This window comes from Anolis sagrei, chromosome 2 (genome assembly GCF_037176765.1).
Source record: "Anolis sagrei isolate rAnoSag1 chromosome 2, rAnoSag1.mat, whole genome shotgun sequence".
In the NCBI taxonomy this organism is placed as follows: Eukaryota; Metazoa; Chordata; class Lepidosauria; order Squamata; family Dactyloidae; genus Anolis; species Anolis sagrei.
Window position 1 is genome coordinate 22,961,519 of NC_090022.1, and position 24,704 is coordinate 22,986,222.

The following is a 24,704-nucleotide window of genomic DNA, read 5'->3' on the forward strand; positions in this document are numbered from 1 at the left end:
GCTCTGGCGCCTCCCCTTCAACTTCCTTCTCTTCCGCCTAGCCTTCTTCGCTTTCGATTTCGTTTCTGGCTGCCTTTCTTTCCCCCTTCCCCTCCCACAGCTCTTCCTTCTCTCCTCCAGGGAAAGAGTGGCCATGGCTGTCGGGGGCCACCCTTCCGCCCGGCTCCAGGAGGATGCCACTTGCTCCATCTGCTTGGACTTCTTCCAGGACCCGGTGATGATCATCGACTGCGGGCACAACTATTGCCGGGCGTGCATCTCCCAGTGCCAGGGGCAGGGCTCCCGTTGCCCCCGTTGCAGGATCCCTTTCCCTTCGGAAAACCTCCGGCCCAACAGGGATCTCCGGAATCTGGTGGAGGCGATCCAGCAGCTCAGCCTGCAGCCGCTTGAGAAGACGACCCGGCCAAAGCCGGCGGGAGGCGGCCCGAAGGTGTGCGAGAAGCACCAGGAAGCCGCCAAGCTCTTCTGCCGGGAAGACCAAGCCTTCCTCTGCCTGGTCTGCAGGGAGTCCCGCGCCCACAGAGCCCACACCGCCCTCCCCATCGAGGAGGCAGCCCAGGAGTACCGGGTAAGCCCAACACAGAGATGTGCACAGCTTTGAGCATCCCATATCCGAGATTCCCAAATCTCCAACATCCTAAACATTGGCACAGTTTGAACAGCCATGGCTCAGTGCTTTGGAATCCTGGGAATGGCCCTTTGCTGAGGCACCAGCACTCTTTAGCATAGAAGGTAAACTACAACTCCCAGGGTTCCATAACATTGATCCCTGGCAGGCAAAGTGGGGTCAAACTACATTAATTCTACAGTGTAGATGCACCCAGTTGTATTGCACAAGCCCTTACCCCACCTCTTCAGCTCTGAACTTACTTAGGCAATCCCTCGTAGCTCGAGGATGATTTTCTTCCAGATGTGTCTTGGCAATGGGTCCATAGGTGAATGTGGAGTCCTATTCTTGATCTGCATGTTCTCCCACCATGAGGACATCGGTTTTCATGTGGACGGCAGTCCCAGCCAGGGTTGGCTTGACGTGCCATCCTCTTGGCAAGTTTCTCCCAGTCACCCTCCATTCATGGATCTTTGAATTCTGCAGCACCACTGGTCACAGCTGACCTCCAGTAGGAGCGCTCAAGAGCCAGGGCTTCCCAGTTCTCAGTGTCCTAGAGCTGGAAGAGAACCCCAAGGGCTATCCAGTCCAACCCACTGCCTTATTTACTTTACTTACTTAGGCGATCCCTCGTTGTCTGAGTAGGATTGTCTTCCAAGATCAGTGTACTGGCGGTGGGTCCGTAGGTGACCGTGGAGCCCAGTTTTTGACCAGCGTGTTCTCCTGCAGTGAGGGCATTGGTTTCCAGGTGGAAGGCGGTCCCGGTCGGGGTTGGCTTGATACGCCTTCCTCTTGGCATGTTTCGCACATTTGCCCTCCATTTGTGCCTCTTCAAATTCTACAGCACCGCTAGTCACAGCTGACCTCCAGTAGGAGCACTCAAGAGCCAGAGCTTCCCAGTTCTCAGTGTCTATGCCAGAGATTTTAAGGTTGGCTTTGAGCCCATCTTTAAATCTCTTTTCTTGTCCACCAACATTCCGTTTCCTATTATTGAGTTCTACTCTGAACCGCACCCAAAACTACAAGTACCGTGATGTCATACCATGGAGCCCTACTTCTGAGCAGGATATTGAGGGTGCATCTATACTGCAGAATTAATGCAGTTTTTCAGTGCTCTGGAATCCTGAGAGCTTGTAGTTTTACAAGGTCTTTAGTCTTCCCTACTAAAGAGTGCTGTTGCCACAACAAACTACAACTTCCACAATGTCATTGCATTTAAAATTGTGTCAAATTGCATCAATTCTATACTGTTAGATGCACCCACTGTTTCATGCATCCAAACTATTTCTGTAAGGCAGGCATGGGCAAACTTTGGCTCTCCGGGTGTTTTGGACTTCAAAGCAAAGACTTTCTATATATTGTCGAAGGCTTTCATGGCCGGAATCACTGGGTTGTTGTAGGTTTTCCGGGCTATATGGCCATGTTCTAGAGACATTTTCTCCTGATGTTTCGCCTGCATCTATGGCAAGCATCCTAAGAGGTAGTGAGGTCTGTTGGAAGTAGGAAAATGGGTTTATATATCTGTGGAAAGACCAGGGTGGGACAAAGGACTCTTTTCTTCTGGAGCTAGGTGTGAATGTTTCAACCGACCACCTTGATTAGCATTTAATGGCTTGGAAGTGCCTGGGGGAATCTTTCTTTGAGAGGTGATGTGATGTGCCTGATTGTTTACTCTCTGTTGTTTTGCTGTTGTAATTTTGCTGGACAATTTCAACAAAAAGGAAGAAACCATTAAAATGAACAAAATCTGGCTACCAGTATTAAAAAACTCTAAAATTACAACAGCATAACAACAGAGAGGGAAAAAAACAAGAACATCTAATCACCTCTCAACAAAAGTTTGCTCCAGGCACTGTCAGGCCATCATATGCTAATCAAGGTGGTCAGTTGAAACATTCACACCAAGCTCCAGCAGACAAGAGTTCTTTGTCCCACCCTGGTCATTCCACAGAGATATAAACCAATTTTCATACTTCCAGCAGACCTCACTACCTCTGAGGATGCTTGCCATAGATGCAGGTGAAACATCAGGAGGAAATGCCTCTAGAACATTGCCATATAGCCTGGAAAACCTACAACCCACTTTCTATATATATTTCAGATTTCAATATTAATCTGTATATATTTTAGATTTCAATATTAGTGTCAAAAATACATAGTATGGTTTTACATAGGATTTGTGCTACATTAGAAAAGTAAAGACAAATATCACTTTAGTAAAATAAACATTGACTATTAAATAAGCAAAAAAATAAAATAAGATGTAAACACTAAACTAATCTGGGAATCTGCTAGTGCATGGTGTTTTGAAGTCCAAAACACTTGGAAGGTTGAAGTTTGCCCATGTCTGGTATAAGGTGTACATGAAACATAAATTTTGTGTTTCGACTTGGGTCTCATCTCCAGTTTGTCATTATGGTACAGTGTTCCCTCACTTATCGCGGGTGTTACGTTCCAGGACCACCCGCCAAAAGTGAAAATCCACAAAGTAGGGATGCTATATATGTATATCAAGTTCCGAGGGTGAGGCAGAAGCAAGGAGAGATTTAAAGGCACCACACACTTTTTTTTTGCTAGCTATCTCTGCTTTGCTTTGCAGTTTCTCTTGATTGGCTGCCTCTCTCCCGAGGAGTCGGGATTATTATTTTATTATTATTTGATGCACTGGGCAACGGCAACCATTCATAAACTGGGAGGCAAAAACCCGTGAAACAGCGAGTCCACGAAAAGCGAACCACGAAGTAGCAAAGGAACACTGTACTCCATTTTTTAAAAAATCCAAAACACTACTGGTCCCAAACATTTTGGATGGGGGGTGCTCAACCTGCTAGATTAAATAATAATAATAATAATAATAATAATAATAATAATAACTTTATTTATATATCGCTCTATCTCCCTGGGGGGATTCAGGGCTGTTTCCAAACAACAACAACATCAAAACATACAGAGTCACAAATTGAACAAAAAATAACAGTAACAGCAACTTAAGCACGGAATTACCCAACAACACATAATATTAAAAAGAAAAGTCCTGCCTGCTCGTCGTGTCTATTTGTTAGGACATGGAAAAGGAATGGGTCAAAATTATTAAAAGGCTGGGTCAAGACTGGTACAAATTGAAATAAGATACGTCCAGCATTTGGGTACGGTACTGTAGTAGGTAAACAACAAAAGCGGGGACGGGCTTTTTCCAGGGGTCTGTTAGGAGAATAACCAGGGTAATATATAAGGGACTAGGTTGTGTCCGGACAGTGTCTGGGCTGAGCAAGCACGGGTCACTCTCGAAGATTTGTTGAAACCACCAAGTCTTCAAACTCTTACGAAAAGAGGGGAGGGATGGGGCCTTTCTTATTTCCCTTGGAAGCAGAGGCAGGGAGCCACCACCGAAAAGGCCTTCTCTCTCGTCCCCATCAACCGTGCTTGTGACGGAGGTGGGAGCAAGAGGAGGGCCTCCCCCCGGAGGATCTTAGAGTTCACACCGGTTCATAGATGGAGATGTGATCGCAAAGATAGGCAGGGCCCGTACTGTTTATATATTTTTATTTACAGTATATGTCACTGTTTCCTCTCCTAAAAGGGTATCTAAGCAGCAAAAGTTATGGTTTCGATTCACCACAGTTCACCCTTCTATTTTCAACATACAAAGGCATTATTTTAAAGATTAAATGTAATCAGATCAACCAGGTGGCAGCATTCTTTTTTAAAAAATAGAGTACATCACACTTCTTTTAAAGTTTTCTGTAATGCAGGCTTTGAGCTGTTGTCATATTCTAGCTGTACCCCTTTTTAATGGGAATATTTCAGTTCGGAGATTAGATAAATGACACACATTTTTAGGCAGAAAGAAGCACTGCCTGAACATCAAGCAAAAAAGTGGGCGCTAGAAACAACATCATACGAAAGCTGACTGGCACAACCTGGGGATCACAACCAGACACAGTGAAGACATCTGCCCTTGCGCTATGCTACTCTGCTGCTGAGTATGCATGCCCAATGTGGAACACATCTCACCACACTAAAACAGTAGATGTGGCTCTTAATGAGACATGCCGCATTATCACAGGGTGTCTGCGCCCCACACCACTGGAGAAATTACACTGCTTAGCCGGTATTGCACCACCTGACATCCGCCGGGAAGTAGCAGCCAATAGTGAAAGAACCAAGGCAGAGACATCTCCAGCTCATCCCCTGTTTGGGTATCAGCCAGCACGTCAACGACTTAAATCAAGACATAGTTTTCTTAGATCTACAGAGACACTCGCTGGAACACCCCAACAAGCGAGAGTCCAAAAGTGGCAGGCCCAAACCCAGTACCTCAATCCATGGGTGATACCAGATAAGAGACTCCCCCCTGGGCACACAGAAGACTGGGCGACTTGGAAGGCGCTGAACAGACTGCGCTCTGGCACCACGAGATGCAGAGCCAATCTTAAGAAATGGGGCTACAAAGTGGAATCCTCGGCATGCGAGTGCGGAGAAGAACAAACCACTGACCACCTGCTGCAATGCACCCTGAGCCCTGCCACATGCACCATGGAGGACCTTCTTGCAGCAACACCAGAGGCACTCCAAGTGGCCAGATAGTGGTCAAAGGACATTTAACTAACTACCAAGTTTTCAAAATCTGTGTGTTTTTTTTCTTTTTGATCTGTGTGTTTGTTTTGTTCTGTTAGAATTGTAACACAATGGTATGGTTGCTGATGACACGATAAATAAATAGGCAGAAATCTTTGCCAGTCCAGCATTTACAAAAACAATTATTTTGAATCAGAATTCCCAATATCACCCATGGCTACATTCTGGGAATTGTAGTCCAAAAGCAAAGTTTTCCAAGTTCTCATTTCCGGTGCATTGGAATAAGTAATAGGGGTACATCAGGGTTCAACAAGCAAAGGGCCTTCTGGGGCTTCCAGGACTTAACACACTTATTATTATGGTAGAAACTTTTCACAAGCTACAGATTTACCGCAACAGCCTGTTGTTTTCAGTGCAAGAAGCCAGGATAGCTATCTCTGGAAACATTTTTCAGTTAAAATTTAACTACAGGCTCTGCTGCCATTCCAGTTATGTAAGAAATGGACTTTATCACGTTTATAGGCCTTGTATAGATTATTTCTGCTCTCCTCCTCATAAACTTTTATTTTCTTCTGCTTCTTTTTCTCAACAGTTTGCCCACTTTCAGGACCCCTTGCTGCTGCCCTCCTTTTTCTAATCTAAAAGTACACAGGACCCTAGAGCAGCCATCTTATTTTGACACTAGTGAAGTCCAGTCATAGAATCATTGAGTTGGAAGAGACCTTGTGGGCCATCCAGTACAACCCCCTGCCAAGAAGTAGGAAAATAAAAAAAGTCCTTCTTATCAGGCTCTCCCACGCAGGCCTCCAGGTGTTTCTACTCTGCTTTCAATCCTCAACCTTGGCTGTGAACTCGTGGCATGGAGGCGTTCTGGGGTCTTGAAGAACCCATATATGAGTGCATGACACTATCTCAGAGCCCAGTGTAGTCTCCTTCTCTGGAGGTTTCTAAGCAGAGGCTGGATGGCCATCTCCCAGGACTGCTCTGATTGTGACTTCCTGCCTGGCAGAAAAGGGTTAGACTGGATAGCCCTCGGGGTCTCTTCCAACTCTAGGATTCTATTAAAGAAATTCCCCAGGTTCTTCATCCAGTACTTGCAACCCATGTTAAACTAAGGAACATTTATTTAATGTTTTATTTTAATGAATTTTTTGAATGTTTTTATGATTGTGTTGGCACCGAATGGTGCTTACGGTGAGGCCACCCTGACTTCCCCCTCGGGGGTGAGAAGGGCGGGGTACAAGTGTATGAAATAAATATTCTATATAAACAAAAACATAGTTTGTTTGTGGGATTAACATAACTCAAAAACCACTGGACGAACTGACACCAAATTTGGACACAATACACCTATCAGTCCAACAAGTGTCCATCACCCATAAACACACAAGCACGCACACAAAACCCCAGTGAAACAGCCTTAAAAACCCCCAAAATACACCATATATACATATGCACATACACTCATATACACATGCACATATTCATACATACACACATATATATGCACAAACACACACAAAATATACACATACATATACACATGTACACACATATACATATCCACATACATACATATATACACCCAAATATGCATATAGACAAGCACACACATATACGCAATATGCATGTACACATATAAACACACAAATACACAAATATACACACACACATACATACAGACACACACAAAACACATATACACAGATTGGGCCACAGCAACGTGTGGCAGGGGACGGCTAGTAATCTATATAAATAAAAATGTAATGTTTGTTTGTGGGATTAACATAACTCAAAAACTATTGGACGAACTGACACCGAATTTGGACACAATACACCTATCAGGCCAACGAGTGTCCATCACCCATAAACACACACGCACGCACAAAAAACCCCAGTGGAACAGCCTTAAAAACCCAAAAAATACACCATATATACATATGCACATACACTCATATACATATGCATATATTCATACACACACATATATATATGCACAAACACACACAAATATACACATGTACACACATACATATACACATGTACACACATATACATATCCACATACATACATATATACACCCAAATATGCATATAGAGAAGCACACACATATACGCAATATGCATGTACATATATAAACACACAAATATACACACACATACATACAGACACACACAAAACACATATACACAGATTGGGCCACAGCAACACGTGGCAGGGGACGTCTAGTCATCTATATAAATAAAAATGTAATGTTTGTGGGGTTAACACAACTCAAAAACTACTGGACGAATTGACACCGAATTTGGACACAATACACCTATGAGGCCAACGAGTGACCATCACTCATAAAAACACTGAAAAACACAGCAGAAGGGACTTAAAAAGCAAAAAAAAAAAACCCCACAAAAATACATTACATCACATGTGCAAAAACACACATATACACAAACACACATATATAAACATATACACATATATATATACACACACACATAGACATATATACACACACAAAACATATACACAGACTGGGCCACAGCAACGAGTGGCAAGGGACGGCTAGTAAATAAATAAATATCATTGTTGACAAAACAGTTTAAGTATCCCTTTTCCATAATTCCAAAATCTGAAATACTTTAGAATAGAAAATGTTCCCCATGGATGACTGATATATCAGGCTCCTTCTTATCAGGCTCTCCCACGCATATAGTGACATATTTGATTTTTGATGGTTCATTGTATGCTAACTTTGCTTTATGCATACAGTTATTTAAAACATGCACCAAGTTGCCTGAATATCAGAGGGGTCACTGCCCTCCTTTTTCTTTTCTTTTTTTCTTCTCTCCCCTCATACCTCTTTCTTTTCTTTTCTTTTCTTCCTTCCTTCCCTTCTGTTTTCTTTCTTCGCCCCTAGAATCATAGAATCATAGAATCAAAGAGTTGGAAGAGACCTCCTGGGCCATCCAGTCTAACCCCATTCTGCCAAGAAGCAGGAATATTGCATTCAAATCAACCCTGACAGATGGCCATCCAGCCTCTGTTTAAAAGCTTCCAAAGAAGGAGCCTCCACCACACTCCGGGGCAGAGAGTTCCACTGCTGAACGGCTCTCACAGTCAGGAAGTTCTTCCTAATGTTCTGATGGAATCTCCTCTCTTGTAGTTTGAAGCCATTGTTCCGCGTCCTAGTCTCCAGCGAAGCAGAAAACAAGCTTGCTCCCTCCTCCCTGTGGCTTCCTCTCACATATTTATACATGGCCCTCATCATATCCCCTCTCAGCCTTCTCTTCTTCAGGCTAAACATGCCCAGCTCCTTAAGCCACTCCTCATAGGGCTTGTTCTCCAGACCTTTTATCATTTTAGTCGCTCTCCTCTGGACACATTCCAGCTTGTCAATATCTCTTGAATTGTGGTGCCCAGAACTGGACACAATATTCCAGGTGTGGTCTAACCAAAGCAGAATAGAGGGGTAGCATTACTTCCTTAGATCTAGACACTATGCTCCTATTGATGCAGGCCAAAATCCCATTGGCTTTTTTTGCCGCCACATCACATTGTTGGCTCATGTTTAACTTGTTGTCCACGAGGACTCCAAGATCTTTTTCACACGTACTGCTCTCGAGCCAGGCATTGTCCCCCATTCCCACCCTTCTTCTCTTTTCCTTTCTTCCTTTCCTTTCTTTTTCTCTTTCCTTCTTTCCTCCCTCCCTTCCATCCCCCCACTTTTCTTTCAGTGACATCTCAGAAAGCCACTTCACCTCGCAATCACCAATCCTTCACCTTCGCAACAGCCAATCTATTGGTATCACAGAGGGCCACTTTACCTAGCAACAGCCTTTGTGATACACACAGACAAACATACATATAGATATCGTATATAAAATTATCTTAAAGCTACATATATAAGGTGCCTATGTCATATAAATGAATTTTGTGTTTTGGCTCAAAAAACTGAAATCCAAAACACTTCTGATCCAAGCATTATTTATTTATTTATTTATTTATTTACTTCGCTTATATACCGCAATTCTCAGCCTAATGGCGACTCATTGCGGTGTACAACATAGAAAAACAGGTGCAAAATACAACATAAAATAAAATAATCCACAGTACATCATTATCAAAACATCTCATCAAAAACATCAACATTACTACAAGCCATTCCGAGTCGTCTCATCGTCAAGTTCACAATCCGATACCATTTCCGTTGTTCCATTCCTATGGTCGAGTTACCAGCCATTGCACTTCTGTTCAAATGCCTTCTTAAACAACCGTGCCTGTGACGCATGTCACTTAAGGCATACTCAGTCTTTATCTGAGTGTTATGGGTCAGTTTGTTTGCATGTAAAAAGAAGTTATTTCAGTTATTCCAGTTTTGCCCTGGTTCTTGGCTGCCCAAACCAACTACAAACATGTTTGTAAACTTATGGTGACAAGGCATTACAGTCAACCCTCTGTATCCATGAGTTATATATCCATAGATTCCACTGCCTACAATTTGGATTTTTTTTAAAAAAAAAAACACATGGTTTTTTTTTCCATTTTATATAAAGGACATGATTTTGCTACCTCACTGTATATAATGGAATTTGAACCAAACTTTCACTGTACGTACTATCAGAATGGCCAAAAGCAATATAGATATTAAAGTTCAAAAATAAGTTTAATTTTCAGATTTCCAGATGTTTGTAAGTTTAGAACAACCATTGTTTAGAACACCCTCAAGGAGGTCTGGGAAGAAGATTTAGGGATAAAAATAAATGAAATAGAGTGGCAACACTTATGGAGACAAAGACATCTAAAAAAATTATCAGTACGGGTTAAAGAAAATTATTATAAGCTAATGTGGAAATGGTACCTAACACCGCGATTATTGCTAATTGAAAAAATTGTTGGAGACGGTGTCAGGAACCAGGAACATATGTGGTGGCAATGTAAATATGTAAATAGTTTTGGGGGGAAAGTATTTAGAGAAATAGAAGATACAATGAATATTAAAATAGAAAGAAGTCCTAGTATAGCTTTATTATCATTATATAACAATAAACAATTGAAAAAAGAGGATAAAGAAGCGATAACAAATTTATTAACAATATTTATTTGTCGTGTCAGAGCAACCAGTCCATTATATATTACATTTCTAACAGAACAAAGCAAACAGACAGAAAAATACACAGCTTGTGAGTTTGGTAGTTGATTAAATGTCCTTTGACCAGTATCTGGCCACTTGGAGTGCTTCCGGTGTTGCTGCGAGAAGGTCCTCCATGGTGCATGTGGCAGGGCTCAGGTTGCATTGCAGCAGGTGGTCAGTGGTTTGCTCTTCTCCACACTCGCATGCCGAGGATTCCACTTTGTAGCCCCATTTCTGAAGGTTGGCTCTGCATCTCGTGGTGCCAGAGCGCAGTCTGTTCAGCGCCTTCCAAGTCATCCAGTCTTCTGTGTGCCCAGGAGGGAGTCTCTCATTTGGTATCAGCCATTGGTTGAGGTGCTGGGTTTGAGCCTGCCACTTTTGGACTCTCACTTGCTGAGGTGTTCCAGCAAGTGTCTCTGTAGATCTTAGAAAACTATGTCTAGATTTAAGTCGTTGGCGTGCTGGCTGATATCCAAACAGGGGATGAGCTGGGGATGTCTCTGCCTTGGTCCTTTCACTATTGGCTGCCACTTCCCGGCGGATGTCAGGTGGTGCAATGCCGGCTAAGCAGTGTAATTTCTCCAGTGGTGTAGGGCGCAGACACCCCGTGATGATGCGGCATGTCTCATTAAGAGCCACATCCACTGTTTTAGTATGGTGAGATGTGTTCCACACTGCGCATGCATACTCAGCAGCAGAGTAGCACAGCGCAAGGGCAGATGTCTTCACTGTGTCTGGTTGTGATCCCCAGGTTGTGCCAGTCAGCTTTCGTATGATATTGTTTCTAGCACCCATTTTTTGCTTGATGTTCAGGCAGTGCTTCTTGTAGGTAAGAGCACGGTCCAGAGTGACTCCCAGGTATTTGGGTGCGCTGCAATGCTCCAGTGGGATTCTTTCCCAGGTGATCTTCAGAGCTCGGGATGCTTCTCTGTTCTTGAGATGAAAGGCACATGTCTGTGTTTTAGATGGATTAGGGATCAGCTGGTTTCCCTGTAATAGGCAGTGAGAGCACCTAGAGCTTCGGAGAGCTTCTATTAACAATAGCAAGACTGCTTATAACTTTCCTTCTTTTCTTTTTTTTAATCCTTTTTTTCCAATAAATTTTCTCCATACATCATCAAAATCACTTTGTTTCCATATACTTCTTTTAACTTTTTAATATACATGTCAGTTTATCATTTATTGCCAATTTCCATACTTCCTTGTACTACTCCTCTATTTGTATATTGATTTTTCCCCTGTTCCTTGCTATAAGCAGTATTAACAATAGCAAGACTGTTTATAGCAAGGAACTGGGAAAAAATCAATATACAAATAGAGGAGCGGTACAAGGAAGTATGGAAATTGGCAATAAATGATAAACTGACATGCATATTAAAAGTTAAAAGAGGTATATGGAAACAAAGTGATTTTGATGATGTATGGAGAAAATTTATTGGAAAAAAAGGATTAAAAAATAAAGAAGGAAAGTTACCTCGACAAGAAGAATTGAAATTTTGGACAGATGGCATGTAAGAGGGGGGAGGGGAGCACAGCGGTGAGAGATAGACAATATGTTCAAGCAGAAAAATAACACTAGATGCCAAAAGTATGTTAGGTTGTATTGAATAATATGCATCTGCTGTAAAACAAATGTATGACAAGTGTATTAAACCATGATAAAATAATAAAAATATTTGGAGGGGGGAAAAAAAGAACAACCATTGTGTGAATATGAGCATTAGGTGAAAAATTCCTTCTTCTTTCTTTCAGGATCAAATCCAGACTTTTTTGAAAAAACTGGCAAAAGAAAGAGATGAAATGCAGAGAGTTAACTTGTCCAATAAGCACAATTATCAACAAATGAAGGTATTTATTTATTGTATTATCGAAGGCTTTCATGGCCAGAATCACTGGGTTGTTGTGAGTTTTGCAGGCTGTATGTTCCAGAAGCATTCTCTCCTGACGCTTCTCCTGCATCTATGGCAGGCATTCCCAGACGTTGTGTATTTATTTGTTTATATTCTGACCTTCTCACCCTGAAGGGGTCTCAGGGCAGATCACAGAACACATATATGGCAAACATTCAATACCAAGTATACAGTGACAAGACAGACAACAGATAGGTATACATTTAGGCTTTTTATCTTCATTTGGCATCTTTTGGAGGCTGTGCTCCGTTCTGGCCACAGGGAGTGCTGTCGCTCCATCTCCTTGCCAAAGAGCTTTCCTTGTTCGTAAACTTTCTTCTGGAAAGCCATGTCTAAAATACCCCCCATGCTTAATGTGATTCCTATTCATCTACTCACATTGCTGTTTTCAATCTGTTAGGTGGGCGGGGGAACTGGGATGAAGGTCAGGAGCTCACTGTGACCTGGCTTCAAACTGTCAATCTTTTGGTTGGAAAGATTTACTGCAGCTGCATCTGGTGCTAAAGCCAGTATGGGTGAATGTTGCCACATAGCTGTATGCAGATAGATATAATTGGGTATTTTCATTTAATTCTATTTGTGCTGTCGCGCCTGGGGGCTATAGTTCTTAGTGAAAGAAATATGGGCGTGACATCTTTTCCCCAGGGGATTGCTTCTTGCCCTCCTTTAGAGAACTGGAACTCTCAAGGATCAAGACACTATAGATAACTCGAAACAGGCTTTATTGTTCACAATGAGTTATCTTTCTGAAGCATTAAACTTGATGTTTCAAAGGGGGGTAAAGAAAATATACATTACAGTCTTTGTAGTCTTGGGTCCAAGGAGTTTTCCAGCTGAGAAACTTTCCAAGTTCCCTCTTTCTCAATTATTATTTATTTATTTACTTTACTTGTATACCGCACTCTCTCAGCCCGTAGGCGACTCAGTGCGGTTTACAGCCAGAACAATATACAAAGTGCACAACATTAGCATTTAAAACAGTAACTAAAGCAACTACATCGATATAACAATACAACAGTACATCAATATAACATCAATACATCTATATAACTAATCCATCACGTCTCATCAGTAAAGTCATAATCCGATCTCCTCGTCCATTATTCCAAGTTCCAAGATCAATCAGTTGGTTGCACTGCTTAATTAAACGCCTGTTCAAAGAAGCCAGGTCTTTACTCTTCTCCTGAACGCCAGCAGGGAGGGGGCCGATCTAATGTCTGCGGGAAGGGCGTTCCACAGCCGAGGGGCCACCACTGAGAAGGCCCTGTCTCTCGTCCCCACCAGCCGTGCTTGTGAGGCTGGCGGGATCGAGAGCAGGGCCTCCCCGGACGATCTTAATGTCCTAACTGGTTCATAGGGGGTGATGCGTTCGGACAGATAGGTCGGGCCAGAACCGTTTAGGGCTTTAAAGGCTAAAGCCAGCACTTTGGATTGTGCCCGGTAGCAGATTGGCAGCCAGTGGAGCTGGCACAACAGAGGAGTGGTGTGCTCCCTGAGTGCCGCTCCTGTTAACAACCTGACTGCCGATCGTTGGACCATTTGTAGCTTCCGAGCAGTCTTCATAGGCAACCCCACGTAGAGAGCGTTGCAGTAATCTATACGGGATGTAACCAGCGCGTGGACTACCGTGGCCAAGTCAGACTTCCCAAGGTACGGGCGCAGCTGGCGCACAAGTTTTAATTGTGCGAATGCTCCCCTGGTCACCGCCGAAACCTGGGGTTCCAGACTCAGCGATGAATCCAGGATCACACCCAAGCTGCGAACCTGCGCCTTCAAGGGGAGTGCGACCTCATCCAGCACAGGCTGTAACCCTATACCCTGTTCGGCCTTACGACTGACCAGGAGTACCTCTGTCTTGCCTGGATTCAGTTTCAATTTGTTCTCCCTCATCCAGACCGTTACAGCGGCCAAGCACCGGTTCAGGACCTCGACAGCCTCCTTAGTAGCAGGTGGGAAGGAGTGACAGAGTTGGACATCATCTGCGTACAGATGACACCGTACCCCGAAATTCCGGATGATCTCCCCCAACGGCTTCATGTAGATGTTAAACAACATAGGAGACAAGATTGAACCCTGAGGAACCCCACAAGACAATGGTTGTGAGGTAGAGCAGGTGTCTCCCAATAACACCTTCTGAGAACGACCCTCTAGGAAGGACCGGAGCCACTGCAGAACAGTTCCTCCAAGGCCCATTCCCGCGAGGCATCCCAGAAGAATACTGTGGTCGAATGTTGTTTCAATGGCTGTGAAAGTCAGAACATTCACAACCCCAGTCCAATGACCTATATTGAAGGCACAAAGTCTTCCTCTCGATGCCAAAGGTCTGGTTTGAAGGCGCTTAAGATTCCTCAACGTCGTCCAGGGTGAACTGGACATGAAGCATGAATCTTAAGAGTACAACCTTAAGAATTGGTGATAAGAGATGACTTGACTGAGGGCTTTAAAGCCAAGCCGTTCTCAAGTCCATCTGCTGAGTTGTTTGATGGTGGAATGAAAAGAAAGCACTGCCGTCGTCCCCAGGAAGGGGTGGAGCCAAACAGTTGGGCTGGGGGAGCAATTCAACCAGTGTAAAACAACATTGATAGAAAGCAGTAAATAACAAGCAATTCAACTGTACATTCACACACAAGTGGGGCCAGACGCGCCATCACACTATTTAGCAAAGCACTTGAGAATATCCACATCATCATCATAATAATAGTAATAATCTTTATTTATACCCCACCATCATCTCCCCAAGGGGAATTGGAGCGGCTTACATGAGACCAAGCCCAGTGGTACAACAAAACAATATGCAACAAAAGCACAACAGAAAATAAAAAATAAAAATAAAATACAGAACCAATATAAGTATACACATCAAACAAAATAAAACAATATAAAATCAGAACATTTGAACACAGAAAATTAATCACAGTGGGCTGGGCCAATTGCAAAGAATAAAAATTTTCTTCACAATCTTAACACAGTTGACTCTCACTTAACTGGATCTCAGGCAACCAGAAAAAAATAATCAAATACATCATCCGACTCAATCCAAATGTTTTAGTCAAATAACTCTTAGTCTATACCGGATCATTCATCAATCTGCAGACACGTCTTTGCCTGGGTGGGTTGTTTACATTTTCTTACTTCTTACATTCTTACATACTTCTTACTGCTTACATTTGTTTACTCACTTCTTGGACTCTTGTTCTTCTTTAGTTAAAGGGAACATGCTGTGCTGGTTGGCATCATGGTTTTGGCTTTTGCTTCAGATGGCTGTTATTTTGGCTAACATCTTGATTATCTTTTTATCCACAGAGCTTCCTGGCACACTTTCTGGACAGCTTTTCATAAGCCAGTTCTACTACAAAAACATCATACTTTAAACTCTTAGGGTGGATCCAGACAGCCTTTTATCCCAGAAGCATCTGGGTTTTAAAAAGGCTGATGTTCCTGGGAGGCTGTCTACACCCACCCCAGAAAGTGCACACTTTCTGGGGTGGGTGCCCTACCCCCTTCCTCCAAGACCCCAGACCCCTTAGAAAAGTAATGGAAACTTACGCGGCCTCCATTACTGGCTTCGTCCAGCTCTCTCAGCACGTACAAGTGATGCTCCAGGAGGGAGAGGAGCAATTTTCCTCCTTCCCCCCCCCCTTCCTGGCGTGTCATTTTTACGTGCCAGGAGAGCTGGACAAAGCCTGTAATGGAGGCCACGTAAGTTTCCATTACTTTTCTAAAGGGTCTGGGGGCTTGTGGGAGGGGGTGGGTATTCCCACAGTTTACCTAGCTTATTTGGCCTAGTAAACTGTGGGAATACTGTCTGGACTGCAGTATTCTGCAGTCCAGAACTAGAAATAGTGGGCTTATCCTGTGCCTTCCAAAAAGGTGCGGAAATAAACCCACTATCTAATTAATTCACTACAAACCAGGATTTTCCTATATTATGGTCTTGGTACCAACTGTAAGCCGCCCTGAGTCGCCTGCAGGCTGATATGGGCGGGATATAAATAATGTAAATAAATAAACTGTCCCGAGTCGCCTGTGGGCTGAGAGGGACGGTATATAAAAATAGTAAATAAATAATAAATTAATCATTTCAGGACTGTCCGGAACATTGTCTGGACAGCCCCTCCTTTATTGTGGTAGATACCACAATAAAGGTACTGTCTGGACGTTCCCTTACATTCCAGGATACAGGCCTGGGTAGAAACATTTCAGTACTAATTTATTTGTATTGTATTTGGACTATCAATGGTTAACATAAAGGGCCTGACATTACAATGACTGTCCCATCGCATTGGTTTTCATGTCTCTTCCTTCCCTTTTGACACTTGCCCTTTGCAGAGTAATTTGGAATCTGCCAAGCAGCGCATTGGATCCAATTATCCTAAAAAAGAAGCCCAGACCTTGATGCCCCTGCTAAACACGTGTGAAGCCAATCTGAAGATACTTAGTGAGGCACCCAATGATTTATCCTGTCTTAATAAGCTGATTAGTGAAATAGAAAAGAAGTCCCAGCAGTCATCCTTTGGATTCTTGCAGGTGAGGCTTGGCCAGTGGTGCCCCTGATTGTTCAAATGGGAGAGTGGAAGCCAACAAGGGCATGTTAGTGGGTCTGTCCCAGATCAGTGTGACATTTCAGACTGTTCAGGATGTGCATGCTCATGGCATCTTTTCATTCACACAGGGTGCATCTACATTATAGAATTAATACAGTTTGACACCACTTTAAGTGCAATCGCACAATGCTATGGAATCATGGGGATTGTAGTTTTATGAGGTCTTTAGCCTGCTCTAGGAAAGAGTACTGGTGCCTCACCAAACAACAAATCCCACACAGAGAATGAAACGACCAAACTCTAAAAATGCTTAATGGCATTTGTAGCAGGAGCTAATTAATGTTTCCCTTTTCTTCCTTCAGGGCATTGGTGATTTACTGAACAGGTACGTATATGGACTCCACTTGGATGGGCCCACTGTGCTAACCAGAACCTTTTGGGTCTCACTTCATTTCCCCATCTTAAGTATTCCCTTACATCTCAGGGTGTTGTTTCCACCAGGATCCCCACTAGGTTTGCTTCTCCTTCATGTGTGCCATACCATGTGTAAGACTGGTATGTAAAGCCAGGGAATCATGGGGCTTCAATTCCCAGTAGCCCTACATGGTACAAAGAAAGGTGAGGAGTGCTAAGGGTTACAGTCACCGGGCTGTGGCGCAGCCTGCTGGGGAAACAGCTGCATTTAATAATTACTGACCAAAAAGTTATGAGCTCAAAGTCAGCCCAGTTCAGAGTGAGCTTCCGGCCATTTGTCTAGCTTGCTGTTGACCTATGCAGCCCAAACGACATCTGTCAAGTAGGAAATTTAGGCACTGCTTTATGCAGGGAGGCAAATTTAATTAATTTACAATACAATAAAACCTTCCAGCAGCTTGAAGAAGAATGAGGAAGTACTCCATCAAAGGACTCGGTGTCACAGCAGTTCCCCTGTGGCCGGAATCAAGCCAGGAAAGCTTGGGCACAGCTGGAATGTTAAATAGCCTCTTTGTCTGTTTATATATGTTGTATGTCTAACTGACATTATATGTTTGCCAGGTATATGTGCATTGTAATCCACCCTGAGTCCCCTGCCGGGTGAGAAGGACGAAATATAAATACTGTAAATAAACAATATAGAACAGTGGTTCTCAACATGTGGGTCCCCAGGTGTTTTAGCCTACAACTCCCAGAAATCCCGGCCAGTTTGCCAGCTGTTAGGATTTCTGGGAGTTGAAGGCCAAAACATCTGGGGACCCACAGGTTGAGAACCACTGCTCTAGAAGGTTCAGTTAGCTGTTACACTGCTGATTCTCACCATTCAGTAGTCATTGCTAGGACGATTAATAAATACAATTCCATTCAACACAACTTAGAATGTTAAATGTATATTATTCTAAGTCCTTACTGTCTAGTGCAGTTTTTTTTCTAATTTAATATCTAGCAAACAATGCCTTCACTATGTAGCAGAATGTTTCCTCGGTACTACAAAGGAATAGCTCACATTAAACCATGTGTATGTCATTTCTAGATGTGAGCGAGAAACAAGAAGACCAAGACATGATCTGAGAGCGATCATTGGATCCTTACATGAAAAACTATGTGTGGTTAACACCAAGTTGAATCAATGTGCAGGTGACAAATTTCTCTTAACTTAGATGCATAGAAACAAAGAGTTGGAAGACATCACAAGATCCATCCAGTCCAACTCTTATCCCAGTTTCCTTGCTTGGTGGTCTATAAACAAAAGGCTGTGATTCCTTCATTATCCCTGTAAATTGGGGATTAAGGAATCTCTACTATGAAAGATGGGGTGGAAGCACCAGACTGGGGAGTCATGTCACCCCCTCATAGAATCAGCATCATAGAGTTGGAAGAGACCTCATAGGCCATCCAGTCCAACCCCCTGCCAAGAAGCAGGAAAATTGCATTCAAAGCACCCCCAGCAGATGGCCATCCAGCTTCGGTTTAAAAGCCTCCAAAGAAGGAGCCTCTACCACACTCCGGGACAGAGAGTTCCACTGCTAAACGGCTCTCACAGTCAGGAAGTTCTTCCTAATGTTCAGGTGGAATCTCCTTTTTTGTAATTTGAAGCCATTGTTCCACATCCTAGTCTCCAGGGCAGCAGAAAACAAGTTTGTCCCCTCCTCCCTATAACTTCCTCTCACATGTGTATACATGACTATCATGTCTCCTTTCAGCCTTCTCTTCTTCAGGCTAAACATGCCCAGCTCTTTAAGCCGCTCCTCATAGGGCTTGTTCTCCAGACCCTTGATAATTTTAGTTGCCCTCCTCTGGACACAATATCTCTCTTCAATTGTGGTGCCCGGAGTTGGACAGAACATTCCAGGTGTGGTCTAACCAAGGCAGAATAGAGGGGAAGCATGACTTCCCTAGATCTAGACACTAAACCCCCTCCGTCTTCTAATCACCAGATTGATTGATTGATTGATTGATTGATTGATTGATTGATTGACTGATTGTAATAGAATGCATGAACACAGATATATCTGTGGAGTGGAAAATATAGATCCAACGTCTCAAAACAGAATCTTTGTGTTTTGTCTGTCTGTTTGTTTGCTTTGTTTGCTTTGCTTTGTTAAAAATGTAATACAAACGTCTGGTTGCGCCTGACACGATAAATAAATAAATAAATCTCAGGACAGGATATTTTCTATAATGAACAAGACATGGATAGTGTTTTATACAAATAGAAATGATAGAACACATTGTATTGTCGAAGGCTTTCATGGCTGGAATCACTAGGTTCTTGTGGGTTTTTTCGGGCTATAGGGCCATGTTCTAGAGGCATTTCTCCTGACGTTTCGCCTGCATCTATGGCAAGCATCCTCAGAGGCAGTGAGGTCTGTTGGAAATAGGAAACTGGGTTTATATATCTGTGGAATGACTGGGGTGGGGCAAAGAGCTCTCTGCTGAAGCTAGGTGTGAATGTTTCAGCTGACCACCTTCATTAGCATTTGAAGGCCTGACAGAGCCTGGGAAAATGTTCTGTTGAGAGGTGTTAAGATGTGCCTGGTTGTTTGTTAGAGTCTATAGTTGGATTTCTTTACTTTGTCTTCTCCATTTTCTTTTTACAGAAAACACACCAAAGAAACCATGGATAAAAGGTAAGCTTTTAGTCCAAATGAATAGAGAGATGAGATATGGGAGTGGGATAAGATTTCCTAGTTTACGCTCCTTGTGTTTCCTATTTTAGTTAACCCTTACATAATTTCCTTAACCGAAGTCTGTTCAGGGATTTCCAAGTTGCCTCTGGAGGCAGACCCTCATGGGGGGCAATCCAATTGGGATTTCCTGGTTTAGATGCTCTTGCTGTTGTTGGGGGACATTAAGAGAAGTGGTGGTTCTCATGAAGCTTTTCCTTGATTTGAGTCTACTGGGAGGAGGCTGATAGCCATGCAGTGGATGGCTTTCACAGTGTTCAACTTCCCATCGCACATCAGGGGTGGCAATGCCAGCTAACTTGCAGAATTTATCCACAGGTGTAGGTTTGAGACATCCTGTGGTTATTCTGTGTGTTTCGTTCAATGCTATGTTCACCTGCTTTGCGTGGGCAGGCTTATGCCAAACAGGGCAGGCATACTCAGCAGTTGAGTAAGACAAGGCCAGGGCTGATGTTCTTACTAATTTTGGGTCTGCACCCCATTTGCTGCCAGTAAGTTTCCACAGGATGTTATTGCGTGCATCTACTTTGTGCTTGGTGTTCATGCACAAATGTTCCTATATGTTAGTATTCGATCTAAGGTGACACCGAGATATTTAGGATGGAAACAATGTTCAAGCTCTTGACCTTCCCAGGTAACTTCAATTTCCTGTTGGCTTCATAGTTCCATAGGGTTTTGTTTTTGTTTTTTTGGGTTTTTTTGTCGTGTCAGGAGCGACCTGAGAAACTGCAAGTCGCTTCTGGTGTGAGAGAATTGGCCGTCTGCAAGGACGTTGCCCAGGGGACGCCCAGATGATTTGATGTTTTTATCATCCTTGTGAGAGGTTTCTCTCATGTCTCCGCATGAGGAGCTGGAGCTAACAGAGGGAACTCATCCGCCTCTCTCTGGATTCGAAGCTGCGACCTGTCGGTCTTCAGTCCTGCCGGCTCAAGGGTTTAGCCCTCAGTGCCACCAGGGACTCAATTTCCATAGGTGAAAAGCACACATTTGTGTCTTGGCAGGGTTAGGCTTCAGGTTGTTATCTTTGTAATTGCTGGAGAGATCTTTCAAATAAAACTGAATTACTGTGTCATAAATCACACATGTTTAAATAGTGTGCCACCAACATAAAATGTTTGGAAAGCTCTTCTTTAAAGAAAGAAAACACAGTCTGTGGCATAATGAAAATCAGGCATAGTTCATGTTTTATCAGTCCACACACTGTCTTGCCAGAGAAAGAAAATATGCCATGCAGATAATCAGTAATGAACAAGTAGTTTACTCTTTGTACTGTAGAGTAACATATAGACAACCATGAAAACAGTTGCATTGACTCACAAAATGTCCTTTGAGAGAGATTCAAAATGGTCTTTAGGTGCCCATGTGGAAAATCTCCTTCCAGCAGCTCATGAAGCAAGAACTGTTTCTCTCTGGAGGGCCAGAGGTTTAGCACAGCTGGTTAATCATCAGCAATTATACGATCTATCAACCAAAAGGTTGCAAATTCGAAGCCTCAAGTTGGCATGAGCTGCAAACTGTCAGCCTAGCTCATTGTTTACCTAAGCAATTCGAAAACAGCTTTAGCTGTGATTAGAGAAATTAGGTATTGCTAAAAGCGGGAGAGGTGTTTTACGATGCCATAAAGGAAAAAAGATCAGAAAATGCTGAGCGGCTGAAAGGAAGGAGGAAGTCCTGACCGCTCTTCGGCTTGGAGGATAGAGCAACAGCACTCCCTGGACTCGAGCCCAACCTTCCATGGTACCAAAAACAGCTGGACGTTGTTTCGAAACAAACCACCTCCTTCTGTTGTCTGTCTTGTCTGTGTATTGTCTATACAAAGCGGCATTGAATGTTTGCCGTGTATGTGTACTGTGATCCGCCCTGAGTCCCCTTCGGGGTGAGAAGGGCGGAATATAAATAAAGTATTATTATTATTATTATTATTATTATTATTATTATCATCATCATCATTATTGTTATTTGAAACACAACAAGATGAGTCCACAGCAGACACTCTGCTGGCTGTTGTATTGGATCACATGTCGGACACTTCCCTATTATTATTATTATTATTATTATTATTATTACTACTACTACTATCTCTGTGAAAGCTCCTACACAACTCAAGCCTAAAAATGTAACTGTTGACAAAACTCCCAGGCTCAGCTAGTTCCCTGGGCATGGCCCAACCAATCAGCTTCGTGCTTTGCATTTTCAGTAAACACACTTACCAATTGATTTTTACATGCTCCAACACAGTCTTGCAGTTAGGTTCCCTACCACATCAAAACATTAAATTGGGCCAAATGAATCTAACCAGAGTCGTTCCATTATGGTGTTGATTCTCTTTCAGAAAATGTGACGTTGGATGCAAAAACAGCCCATCCTCGGTTCTTTGTGTCTGATGATCGGAAAAGCGTACACTGGGCGAAGACCCGCCAGGATCTGCCATACAGCTCCAAGAGATTTGAGTTTGCCCGCTGTGTGCTTGGGAAGAAAGGATTCACCTCTGGAAAACATTATTGGATTGTGGATGTAGAGGATGGTGACAACTGGGCGGTGGGTGTAGCCCAAGAGTCTGTGGACAGGGGAGGGAAACTTGATTTCGAGCCTGATGAGGGGATCTGGGCTATGGCACGTTACGATGATCAGTATAAGGCTCTTACTTCACCCCCTACCCTTCTGGATCTAGACTATGATCCAGTAGAGATCCAGGTTTCTTTGAACTATGATGCTGGAATAGTGCATTTCTATGATGAAGATAAGAAACCCCTCTTTACTTTCCGATCATTCGATTTTGAAGATGAGAAGGTCTTTCCTTTTTTCCGAATTGGTAATTCATCCACATCTTTGTACCTGCTCTAAATTGTAAGAGTTGACCATCCAGGCCAACCCTCTTCTGCCATGCAGGAACATACAATCAAAGCAGCCCTGGCAGATGGCCATTCAGCCTCTGCTTTTAAAAACATTCCAGAAAAGGAGACTCCCAGGCAACATATTCCACTGCCGAACAGCTCTTCCCACCAGTAGGTTCATCCTAATGTTTATGTCAATAGTTCCCAACCTCTTTTTGACCAGAGACCATTTTGACCAGGGACCACTCTCCATTAGGATTACGAATCGTGTTTTGGACAATTTCAGATTCGGTTTGGTTATTTGGGGTGTTGATTCAGAAAATTATATTGGATAGACCATATCAGCTCTTGTTTCTGATACAGAGCATATGCTATCCAGTAGTCACCATCTGCTCATGCACAGAATACCATATTTAATCATCTAGAGCTGATGTGGTAGTAGTAAGCTTTCATGGGTAGTCAGCCTTTCCCTTCCTGACATCTCCAATGCCTCGGCACTATAAGAGGGTTTCACGAGACCAATCGCTCTCATTGCCACGTGGTTTCGAGGCAACGGTGTTGTAATGGTGACGCTGCGGACCATATTTTTGTTCTTGCAGACCACTGGTGATCCACGGACCACAGGTTGGGAACCACTGGTTTAGGTGGATTCTCTTTTGTATTGTTGAAGGCTTTCATGGCCAGAATCACTGGGTTGTTGTAGGTTTTTCTGGGTTATATGGCCATGTTCTAGAGGCATTTTCTCCTGACGTTTCGCCTGCATCTATGGCAAAGCATCCTCAGAGGTAGTGAGGTCTCACAGGTCAACCTCACTACCTCTGAGGATGCTTGCCATAGATGCAGGCGAAACGTCAGGAGAGAATGCTTCTAGAACATGGCCATATAGCCCAAAAAACTCTACAACAACCCAGTGATTCCGGCCATGAAAGCCTTCGACAATACATGGAATCAAGGTGCATTATCTTCATTATAATTGCATATAACAAAGTAGTAATTTAGTAGATTTTGTTAGATGAAAGCTATATTTTATAAGTAAGATTTCTTAGAGGAAGGATAGAATATAAATCCAATACATAATTTTTTTAAAAAGCCGGAACGATCGCTGGAAATATATCAATTACATGCAAACAATACTTGACAAGGCAATGACAAATGTAACCTTGTTTATTTGTTGTCGCTTCTGACTCTTCGTGACCTTGTAGTAACTATGTATAAAATATCAAAATATTAAATGAAATAAAAATTTATTCATTACAGGATGTTGTTATTATTTTATTTTACCGCTAAGATGTAAATAATCTGAAAAGCATCAGATGCTTTCTCATCTTGGAAACGAAGCATCTCTGGTTAGTACTTGGATGGGAGACCACCAATTATCACCAAATGCTATGCAGATATTTCACAGGAAGGAAATGGCAAAACCACTTCTGAGTATCTTGTGAAACTTGTGGGGTCTTTACAAATGGGCTAATGACTTTAAGGTATATAAACAAACATATACTGATTGCCAGTTTTGTTCTCACTTTATTGACATTTCCACTAAAACAATGTTTGCCCTTAAAGTTGTTTCCACCTGGACCAAGCATGGGCAAACTTCGGCCCTCTAGGTGTTTTAGACTTCAACTCCCACAATTCCTAGCAGCCGGTAGGCTGCTAGGAATTGTAGGAGTTGAAGTCCAAAACACCTGGAGGGCAGAAGTTTGCCCATGCCTGATCTAGACTCTTAACCGTCCCAGAAATGATATTGCCTTTAGTGGGAAATAATAATAATAATAATAATAATAATAATAATAACAACTGTTGTATAACAAGATAGGTAACTGTGTACATCATTTTAAGCTCTAAGGAGAAAAAGCAACACTAAAATTATTACCATTATATTTAGTTTATATCGTAATTACTATTGTTCCTCAACAGCATGCTTTTTATCCCACATCT

The 24,704-nt window shown here is 42.8% G+C and overlaps 1 protein-coding gene across 2 annotated transcripts; it reads left to right on the top strand.

The window, feature by feature from the left end:
• The first annotated feature begins 46 nt into the window (after positions 1–46).
• LOC132765171 (zinc finger protein RFP-like) lies at positions 47–23,495 on the top strand. Of its 2 annotated transcripts, XM_067463364.1 has the most exons (7): positions 49–568; positions 12,070–12,165; positions 16,557–16,754; positions 17,134–17,156; positions 18,279–18,382; positions 19,846–19,875; positions 22,265–23,495. In XM_067463364.1, the coding sequence occupies exons 1-7, from the start codon at positions 134–136 to the stop codon at positions 22,774–22,776; spliced, it is 1,398 nt and encodes a 465-aa protein (XP_067319465.1). In that variant the 5' UTR covers positions 49–133; the 3' UTR covers positions 22,777–23,495. The 2 variants fall into 2 exon arrangements, with proteins under 2 accessions (XP_067319466.1, XP_067319465.1); XM_067463365.1 differs by lacking the exon at positions 16,557–16,754 and having other exon boundaries at positions 47–568.
• Positions 23,496–24,704: the final 1,209 nt, after the last annotated feature.

Coding starts and splice junctions, on each gene's coding strand:
- LOC132765171 (XM_067463364.1), top strand. CDS start 134: ATGGCTGTCGGGGGCCACCCTTCCGCCCGGCTCCAGGAGGATGCCACT. Junction 569..12,069: donor AGGCAGCCCAGGAGTACCGG/GTAAGCCCAACA, acceptor TCTTTCTTTCAG/GATCAAATCCAGACTTTTTT. Junction 17,157..18,278: donor ATTGGTGATTTACTGAACAG/GTACGTATATGG, acceptor TGTCATTTCTAG/ATGTGAGCGAGAAACAAGAA.